The following is a 10,258-nucleotide window of genomic DNA, read 5'->3' as shown; positions in this document are numbered from 1 at the left end:
CAGCAACAGGATCTGTATACACTGCCGTACGAAAGCTTTCTATGTCGAGGGAAAACTGACGAAGAACAAAGTGGTCCAGGATGCTCATGTGATTGGGAAATAATTGCGTCGCGTTCATATTCGATGAGATTCGATATGAACTCAATGGTGTGGAGATTGACCGTAATAGAAATGTGGGTATAACTAGCACGCTCAAAAACTATGTAACAGTGTCATCCGACAGAAGCGTGATTCTACGGAATGCCGGCTGGGATGCGCAGACTACTGCAGCCGGATATTTTAATTTCTGTGTACCGCTCTACGTACTGCTGGGATTTTGCGAAGATTACAAACGCGTGGTGATCAACGCTCGTCACGAGTTGATTTTAATACGAGCTCGCAACGACAACAATTGTCTGACGGGAGATCCGGCGGTAGAGCCAACGCTCGAATTATTCAAAGTACAGTGGCGAATGCCGCACGTGTTATTGAGCGAGATAAATAAGCTGTCGATGCTGCGCGCTTTGGAGAGCGGACGATATCTGAGCATGGCTTTTCGTTCGTGGGATCTGTACGAATTTCCGCTCTTGCAGAGCACAACCAAGCATTCGTGGGCCATCAAGACGGCTACTCAGCTTGAGAAGCCGCGCTACGTTATTTTCGCTATGCAAACAGGTCGAAAAAACGTCATGTCCGAGGATGTAAGTCAATTCGACGACTGCAAATTAACCAATGCGAAACTTTACCTGAATTCGGAATGTTATCCGTACGATGACTTGAATCTGGATTTTGACAAAAACAGATGTGCGATTCTGTACGAATTGTACGCGCGTTTCTGCAAGGGCTACTACGGATACGAGTATCTCGAGCCGAGTCTCACCTTTACAACTTTTTTACGTAATGGTCCATTCGTGATCATCGATTGCTCTCGACAGAACGAATCAGTCAAGAGTGGCACCGTGGACGTGCGATTAGACATTGAATGTAAAGAGGATGTACCCGCAAATACAACAGCCTATTGTCTCATCATACACGATCGCGTGGTTCAGTATAATCCATTGAACAATGTTGTGCGCAAAATCACCTAAGATGCACCTCTGACACGATATAAGATCTACGATACGTCGCAATCGACCGCAATCGACCGCAGTCTTCTCGACAACATGCTCGTGCCAACGTTCGTGGATCTGCAAGGATTCATCGTTAACAAGAAATTTATCGTGAAGGAAGTAGCGGTGTTGAAACAGGGGACCGTTCTCACGCATTACATTTTTACGAGCCCCATGCCATGGAAATTTTTGACAAGATCCGACAGGTCTTGCGCCTCCTGGTTGATTGCTTATCACCATGGGAGGACGGGACGATCCCGTACAACGAGGCGAAACGTCTAATTACGATGGCTGTATTTGAAGATGATGCTGTCGTGTATGTCAAGGGACGCGAGAAACGAACGTTGCTGCAGAACTTGCTTCTGGACGATGAGCGAGAACGCATGTACATCGAGGCCTTGGACGCAGTTTACGAAGACATGGAATCTTTATCTAATCTAGATGTTACTAATACGATGTGGACAACATGTTAAGAATTGCGCGTTACAAAATGTATTGAAAATATATAACTGGTTGCAAAAGAATTTTTTAAATAAAAATACGTTAACGTATTTATTATGTATTTCTTTTCCCTTCCTTTGTAATGTATAAACGTATGTATAAACGTATGTACGTAGTACGTATGTATGTACATATGTATGTATGTATGTATGTATGTATGTATGTATGTATGTATAAACGTATGTACGTATGTATAAACGTATGTATAAATTCGTGACAAAGAAAAATACATAAAAAGATAAAACTTGATAAAACGTGTCGCGACGTGTCCGATCAGACAGTACATCTGACAGTACATATATGCAATGTATATAGGCAGTATATTAGACTTTTTTTTTCATTCAATCGTAAGCTTCAGTTACGAGCGTTAAGACATGGACCGAATAAAGGAATATATACGTCGAAAATCAATCGAGCGGAAGGGGTACTGTCCATTGTCGCCAAGTCCACCAAATCCACCGCCTTCGAAGGAAAAAGATATTGGAAATATCCTGGAGAAAAGGTGTCAAAGTCACCAACGTGCTCATCACCAACGTCATCGATGCCATCGAAATATAAATCATAAAGTATAAGCATTAATAAACTCGCGAACAAAAAATAAAAAATAAAAAAAAAAAGTAGAAAGACTCGATAAAACGTGTTGCAACAGGTTCGCAATTCTTAGAAAAAGAGGGGGGAGTTATCCCCTCTTCGATTCTAGAAGTTTTATATATATATCGCAATTTACGCGGGTGCAATTAGGCTTGTGATACTCGCTTGTACGAACGGTTGAAAAATGTACTACGCTGAAGACAACGCATCGTACGAAACGAAGAAGAACTGCAGTAACATGTAAGTTTTAACATTCTATATGCAAAAGAAACGTTTTTTTTTTAACATTATGTATATATATATATATACAGCATGGAGCATCGCAAGATACGTTTATTGGGTTGACGTTACGATCTGACCACTACGGGTTATAAATTTTTGGAAATTGGAATCAACGTTGGTCCACCGACGTGGAGATCGCCCTGGGAGATCATCACGGACATGAACTGCTGCTGTCTCTCGAAACGTGGAAAGGTTTCTACGAGCAGCGATGGAATGTTTACAAGATGCTGCGAAACGAATATAAGGACAATTTTATAAGTGTTGAACCGTTAACCGTCAGCGTTTGCATGCTGAACGATGCTACGCTTGTACGTCTCAATTCTTCGTCCGTACGCATGATGATGACCGAAACGACGCTACGACGTATGTTTGAGTTTGACGAATGTATCGATGTAACGTTCGAACGATTAACCCGACTCGTCGATACGGTTGATGTCAAGTATAATATATGCGATTCTCCAACATCGCGTCCAAAAACGCTATACGCGATAGTGATATTTTTAACAAACATCAGCTCGTCAATTGCGAGCTATTGGCTTTAGTTTTTAATACGTAAAAAAAAGAAATGATGTAATAATATGTGAATAAAAAATTTTTTTTTGTTCATATCATTATATATATGTACTTTCTTTACTTCCCATCCGTCTATCCATCCATCCATCCATTCATCCTATATCTCGACGCGCTATAGCGATAACTTTTCGTGACGGCACTTATGATCTAAAGTGTTTTATATACAACTGCCTCCCACCCCCCTATAGATCCTAGGCAGGCTCGCTTCTCAACGGCGAAGATCGATTCTCAACGTCAGTCTTTGTTCTGCTTTGTCCGCGCGCAAGACGTGTTAAGACGTGAGTGATATATTTTTTCCCCAATGTGCAACAATATTCTACTATTTTAGCGTTAATGATAGAATATTGTTGCACATTTTCTGCGATTAAGTGAAATGATAATTTTTTTATTGTGCAGTTATAACATGCAAAAACAACAACAAAAAGTTGAGGAAACTGCCTCCTCCTTCTCCTCCTCCTCCTCTTCCTCCTCTTTCTTAGAGGATATTGAGAATAATATCACAGTTGATCTCACTAAATTAAATATAGATCAATTAGGAGTGTTCAATCGCCTCATTGCCAAGGTGGAAGATCACAGGCATGTGTGCATCAATAGAGTTGCGTTCAAACATCTCATCGACAATCTCGATAAGGCTGTGAAGGAAGAGGAAATGAAAGAGAAAGTAGAAGAAGAAACTAAAGAGGAAGTGGAAGAAGAAACTAAAGAGGAGAGCGTTTCCTCCTCCTCCTCCTCTTTCTCAGAGGAGAGTCAGCGTGATATCATAGATCTCACTCAACTACACGTACATCAATTAGAACTGTTCCATCGGATCATTGAAATTGCCGATGAGGTGGACGATCTCAGGCATGTGCGCGTTAATAAAATTGCGCTCAAATACCTCTTCGACAATCTCGATGAGGCTGTGGAAGAAGAAGAGGAAGTGAAAGAAGAGGAAGTGGAAGAAGAGGAAGTGGAAGAGGAAGTGGAAGTGGAAGAGGAAGAAGGAGAAACTGAAGAAGAGAGCGTCTCCTCCTATTTCTTAGAGGAGATTCATGATAATATTATAATTGATCTCACTCGAATACGCATAGATGAATTAGGACTGTTCTATCGCCTCATCGAGGCTGCTGATGAGGCGGACGATCTCAAGCGAGTAAGCATTAATAGAATTGTGTTCAATTGTCTCATCTACAATTTCGATGAGGGTTTGGACGAAGAGGAAGAGGAATTCAGTGGAAGATGAGGAGGAGGAGGAAGAGGAGGAGGAATAAGAGGAGGAAGAAGAGGAGGAGGAAAAGGTGGTAGAGGAAGAAGAGAAGGATGAGAAGACGGTGGAGGAAGAAGAGGAAGAGGAAGAGGACTAAGAATTCAGGATGGATGAGGAGGACGGAGAGGGAGAGGGTGTGGAGAAGGTAAGAATTTTTTTATTATATAGGTTTTTTTTCTTCCTTTTTTTTCTTTAATATTTCTTGTTCGCCTTATAATATTGCTACGCATTTAGGGATGGACACTGCAGTGACTGCCTGAAACGCATTTTTTTTTTTGGGATAGACGCGGGGTCTGCGGAGGCTGCGGTCCCAATAGTACATGACACCACAACAGCACTTTAGGATGGACGCGGAGTCTGTACATGACACCGCACATGGCGACACATCAGTAAACATCGATAGCACCGGGACGTAAACATCGATAGCGCTGGGACTTCCAGCGCCTCCCCTCCCTTCCCCGCGTCTACCAGTACTCCCCGCGCCTACTCCCCCGCGCCTATGAGTATCCCCGCGCCCCGCGCTCCCCTCAGAGAACCTGAGTTAGAACCCGCCTATTATTCCTACTAATATAGAATAAAAGTATATTAAATATATTATAAGAAAGTTGTAATTGATAACAATGTATTCCTCTGTGATTGTGTATGTAAATTAAGGACGAACATACTTGTTTCTGTTAAAAATATAAAATGTAATGTGAAATTGCCACAGGAATAAGAAATTAAATCTAATAAGAAAAGTACAAACTGAGTTGCAAGTAATAAAAATAAAAATAAAAAGGCAAAAAAAAACCTAATATTATGAGAAATGTAGTAATTGGAGTTATTAATGCGGGTTGAAAATGTGTGATGTACCGTCATAAATTATATATATTTAATTTATTAACAGATAAATTAAGAATAAATACCTTCTATTGTGTGTCAATGTAATATGTTAACTATTATTAGGCAATTGAGATTTAATGTAGACATCTCTCTAAGATGCTCAAAGACAATGTAAAATACATATAAAGACAAGAAGATTGAAGTGGTAAACTAAAAAGGAAGAGGAGCATAAGGAAAAAATAGAGGGAAGAGAAAGTAGGGAGAGGGGAAATAAATAGAAAAAGAATGCAGTTAAGAAGGAGAAATAGATCGAATGATCTGTGAGTAAGTTTCAAGTAACGATTCAGTATCATTCTGTTTATTAAGACCTTGTTTCTGTCTTCTAATGTGAATCATTTCAGACACAATCTCTTGCTATACAAAGATTCACAATCTAAAATTTTCACCTCGTTCCATCTAAAATTGTAATCAAAATTAATACGATAATCAGTTATGACAGTAAGAGAACCAGTATTCTTCTTAATGTCAGAGATATGTTCGTATAATCTTGTTTACTTAATTTTTTTTTGTCTGACCAACATAACTCACCTCACAATTGTCACAGGAGATCTTATAAACTATAATACATTCTATTTGGATAGAAAATCTAGCTCTTTTCCTCTTTTTATAAAACTTTTTAATGTGTTAGGGATAGAAAAGACTAATTTACAATGAAACATATTGGAAATAGGGAGGAAACTTTCGGAAATAGATTTGACGTAAGGAATCGTAAAATATTTATCTTTAACTTGTAAATTATGTGTAATATATTTATTATGTGGAACTTTAATCTTCATTTAATCTTCGATTGTAGAGAAGATAAATGAGAGAGGATAACAATTATTTAAAAAAGTATGAATAGCATCTATCAGATTTTTTTGTTAGAACCGTGGATGTGATAAGAGGATAATTTTGTCTATGAAGCTGATAATAGTGTCTTTTTTATGGCAAAGAGGATGATTTGAATGGAAATTAAGGAACCTTCCTGAAAACGTCTTTTTATGATAAATGTCAAATATAATTCTCTGATTATCTATAATAAGCATAATATCAAAAAAAATCTGTCACTTGTACCAACCTCTAAAGTAAACTTCAATCTCGTATGTAAAGAATTAAAAATATTTAAAGCATCATTGATAGTATCAGATGGAAGTGCAAGAATAACATCATCAATATAGCTAAAATAAAACAATAGTTGTACTGACAATTTTTTTATTGCTTTTATTTCTTTTAGATCTTGCATTACAATATCGGCGATAATCGGCGATAACGGTGAACCCATTTGAGTATCAAATATCTGTTTATAAGTTTTGTTATTAAAAAAGTTGAATCTAAAATAAATCTATCACCAATAATGAATTCGTTTTTTGAAATATTTGTCTTCGCCGAAATATAAATCCATCTCCTATCGATGCTATTTAATACTAGCTACAACAAGAATATTAGTAAAAAGGGATACTACAACAAAGCCAAAACATATTCAGAATCAAAAACATTATCATTTAAATGCTCAAATGGAAACTGTCTTTAATGTGGCTAGGAGCTTTTGGTGTGCTATCATTAATTATATTATGTAAAAAAAGAGAAAGATAATGGGCTGTTAACAGAGGACACAATTACTCTCAATAGGTTACCGTCTTTATGTATTTTGATCAAACCGTAAGCTCTAGATAACACCATCAATTGTAAGCAATCTCCTATATGTTTGTTCGTCAATAAACCAATCACGCTTCCATCTCACCGGCAATGTACGTAAGTCCTTAGTCAATTTTTTAATTGGATCTTTATTAACAATTACATAAGTGTTAGTGAAAGAATTTCCTCCATTTTCGATACATAGGCGTCTTTGTCTCCTAAGTAACTATTAATTTAAAATTCTAAATCTATTATAATAGATTATTATAAAGAATTCTTGTAGCACGATACGCTGGCGCTAGAAGTCTCATGGTTTGCCATCGATCCACTCGACCTGAGACTCGCTTCCATTCTGATCATACCTCTTCTACTCCAATAAATATTCCGTTACTCTTTCAATCCTATGTTCTGCCTGCGCGCTGCACTGGACCGTCTTTCTTTCTCTCTCTTCCCATTCCGCGCTCGGCAGCGACGCTACGTACAATATAACGCAAAAATATTCAATTCGGGACTACTAACTATTCTTAATATACGAATTCGTAACATTTCTGGCAGCGGTGGGATAATAACAAGAATCGCTACATCCTAACACAGTAATTCATAAACATAAAATATATCTAAATTTGTTACAGTTCATGATTTATAAATTATTATAAGAGATTCAAGAATTATTAAAAGAATTATGTGAATTCTAAATAGTTGATGAATTAATAATAGTTGTACATTATTAATAGTTACAAATTATTAATAGTTGAAAATTAATAATAGTTGAGAATTAATAATAGTCGAGAACTATCGTAAATTAATGGCACTCGTGAATTATTAATAATTAATAATTGATTACAATTGAAAATTATTGAGAATTACTTTGAATTGATAGTTGAGAATTATTATTGCAAATTAATTGAAAATTAATAATTTTTGATAGTTATTGAGAATTATTGCGAATTAATTAAGAATTGTTCGAAAATCATTGCAAATTAAGTGAGAATTAATTATCTTTAAGTATTATTGAGAATTAATTAACGATCTTTGAGAATTAATGAAAATTAATTGAGAATTAAGGATAATTATGAATTAATTAATGATAGAATATAGTAAAAATATAGTGACGATTATACTCTTTATTCTTGGCATAGAGTTCCGTTAATCGGTGTGCTATTCAGAAATGAGTTACTCTCACAGGCCGTGTGCGATTTAAGAATAAAGTTGTCGATAGATTATTTGGATACAAATTAAATTGATTAATTATAACAACATTGTATTAGGACTGGATAATTTTATCCTCTCATCTATCTGGAACAAAATATATATGAATTTATTTAAGCGCACAGTCTGATAAAACGCTGTGTTCTTGGCGTTCTAGAGACTAGCTCCTAGCGACTAACGCTAGTGAGACTTAAATATAGAGTAGTCGTGAGAAACGCTTTATTTCTGGAGCCCAACGAGTTTGCTTCCGCTAGCTGGTGTGCTACTCAGAAATGAGTTACTCCCACTAGCCGTGTGCGACCTAAGAATAAAGTTGTTCTTTGATATATCATATAACATTAAATTTTACTAATCGGAAAGATAGATTAAATCTAGATTGCATTTGCAGAACATTGTGGAATAACGAAGACATAGAGCTCGTTATTCAAACGAGATATTAAACGAGACCTCGATCCCTACCAATCCAACTCCTTCTAGCATAAAAGATTTATCGTTCCTTCTCGAGGTAATCAATAAATTCGATAAAATTAATGAACTCCTTAAAAGGAATTATAAGAACGATACTTTAACAATAGAAGATACTTTAACTTCCTTAATTAAATTATTAACATTGTAGATGCCTCATATGAAAGTCAAGCTTAGAGAAAGACAGTCTTAATTAAAGATTAGAAGAATTCGCCATCGTCAATGTATTAAAACAATTCACCTCAGAATATCGCATCCAGTACCGAATTACGAGGACACTAAAGTCAATGTCGTATAAATGCTGTTACGATTGATTTATCAAACAAGCAATTAAAATTCGGTGTACAAATCGATGAACAATTGATAGAAATCTTAAACTTGAGCTTATAAGTTAGGGTAACATAGCCATTGATATTGAAATATCAGATATATTGGACAATCTCGCGTAAGTCCCTCTTGCCAGCGCAAATTAAATCATAGTTACTAACTCCATGCTGTTTTAATCAGTACAGCAGTAGATTCACTGGAGAGACTCTGCCATGAGTGAACTCTGCTAGATGAGTGGACCGGAATATAAGATAAAACTTAAGCTATGATTATTTTTCTTCCAATCTCCCCAAAGTTAGAAAAAGTTAGAAAATGTCTAAATGAGTAATGAAAGAAATAAAAAGTTAAAGAGACTTTTACCCTCACGATCCTCCGAGATTCCTCAACGTTTACGGTGGCTGCAATCACAGCTACATTCTCGCCCTTTAACGCTCGCCCAAGAACAAATATCATTAATATAATGTCAAGAATTTGAGATCTATATCTTTACCATGACGATCTTCTCCAGTTTATGGGAGAAATATAGAAGAGCTTTCAGTATTATATTACGTTTCCTTATGAAATTAATTTTCTTTTGGGCGTAGACTTGTTGAATGACACTGATTTAGTCGAGTTACAGACCAGCTTATTTAGCCGTTCTATCAACGAGCCAATAGATCAGGAACAATTCAAACTTTATTTAAGATTCCTACTACACTATTTGTTCGATTTAACTTTTTGTAACACATATATTATTTGGAATTCTTTTGATAATAAATTTCGAGAGGATCAAGAACAGAAACCTAGGTCCTTTATTTATCAGCGCCTATTTGAAGAACAGTTAGGCAGAATGCTGCCGTGCTTGATACATTCAGAGATCTACAAATTCTTATTTTGCGCTTCTCTCTAGAGAACAAAAGATTTAAACATCTCGTAGAATTCGAAAACCCAAAGAGATTCTTCAAAAGTAATAGATTCAACACCCTACAAAAGATAATCTATCTGCTAGAGCAGTCAGATATGGACCCGTATTGATGGGAACGCGAATTAACAATTGAATATTAGAGCACATATTTTAGAATCAAGCAATCCACTTATACGAGCGGTTGAAGAATAGAAACCTTCGAAAAATATCTATCCATATTTTACAAAAAATGTAATGAAATAATGTATAAGTCATTTCCCGAATACCATTCTACTTTTATGAGAGTCGAAATATTAAAAAATATGTTGTCTATGATCCTTAATGATACTCACGTCCTTAAGTCGAGCCTAAGGAAAAAGCTTTATCTTAAATTTTATTAACATTGTAACGAATTATATACTTATATATGAGATGATTTATAGTAAATTTTATATTTTATAATGTTTAACTAATTGATTTATTCACCCGCAATCACTCCATTTTCCATTATCCATATTCATATTGGCCTTGGACACTCTACCATTTGTGAAAATTGACCTTCGCTTTCATCTTGAGATATTGCCAGTAAGTAATCTC

General features: G+C 36.1%; 2 protein-coding genes across 2 annotated transcripts; both read left to right on the top strand.

The window, feature by feature from the left end:
* Nucleotides 1-252: 252 nt before the first annotated feature.
* On the top strand, nucleotides 253-2,241 carry LOC147906464 (uncharacterized). Its single transcript, XM_087416535.1, has one exon. It carries the CDS (start codon nucleotides 453-455, stop codon nucleotides 1,065-1,067), a length of 615 nt encoding a protein of 204 aa, XP_087272661.1. The 5' UTR covers nucleotides 253-452; the 3' UTR covers nucleotides 1,068-2,241.
* A 776-nt stretch (nucleotides 2,242-3,017) lies between these two features.
* On the top strand, nucleotides 3,018-9,005 carry LOC147906463 (uncharacterized). The gene is made up of 2 exons (XM_087416533.1): nucleotides 3,018-3,313; nucleotides 3,432-9,005. The coding sequence occupies exon 2, from the start codon at nucleotides 3,439-3,441 to the stop codon at nucleotides 4,255-4,257; it is 819 nt and encodes a 272-aa protein (XP_087272659.1). The 5' UTR covers nucleotides 3,018-3,313; nucleotides 3,432-3,438; the 3' UTR covers nucleotides 4,258-9,005.
* The last annotated feature ends 1,253 nt before the right edge of the window (nucleotides 9,006-10,258 follow it).

This window comes from Acromyrmex echinatior, unplaced genomic scaffold (genome assembly GCF_024713525.1).
Source record: "Acromyrmex echinatior isolate Ae372 unplaced genomic scaffold, ASM2471352v2 Scaffold30, whole genome shotgun sequence".
In the NCBI taxonomy this organism is placed as follows: domain Eukaryota; kingdom Metazoa; phylum Arthropoda; class Insecta; order Hymenoptera; family Formicidae; genus Acromyrmex; species Acromyrmex echinatior.
The sequence above is the reverse complement of the archived record's forward strand: the minus strand, read 5'-3'. Positions and strand labels throughout refer to the sequence as shown.

Bases quoted from the DNA above. Each gene is read 5' to 3' on its own strand.
- LOC147906464 (XM_087416535.1), top strand. From the start codon at position 453: ATGCCGCACGTGTTATTGAGCGAGATAAATAAGCTGTCGATGCTGCGC.
- LOC147906463 (XM_087416533.1), top strand. From the start codon at position 3,439: ATGCAAAAACAACAACAAAAAGTTGAGGAAACTGCCTCCTCCTTCTCC.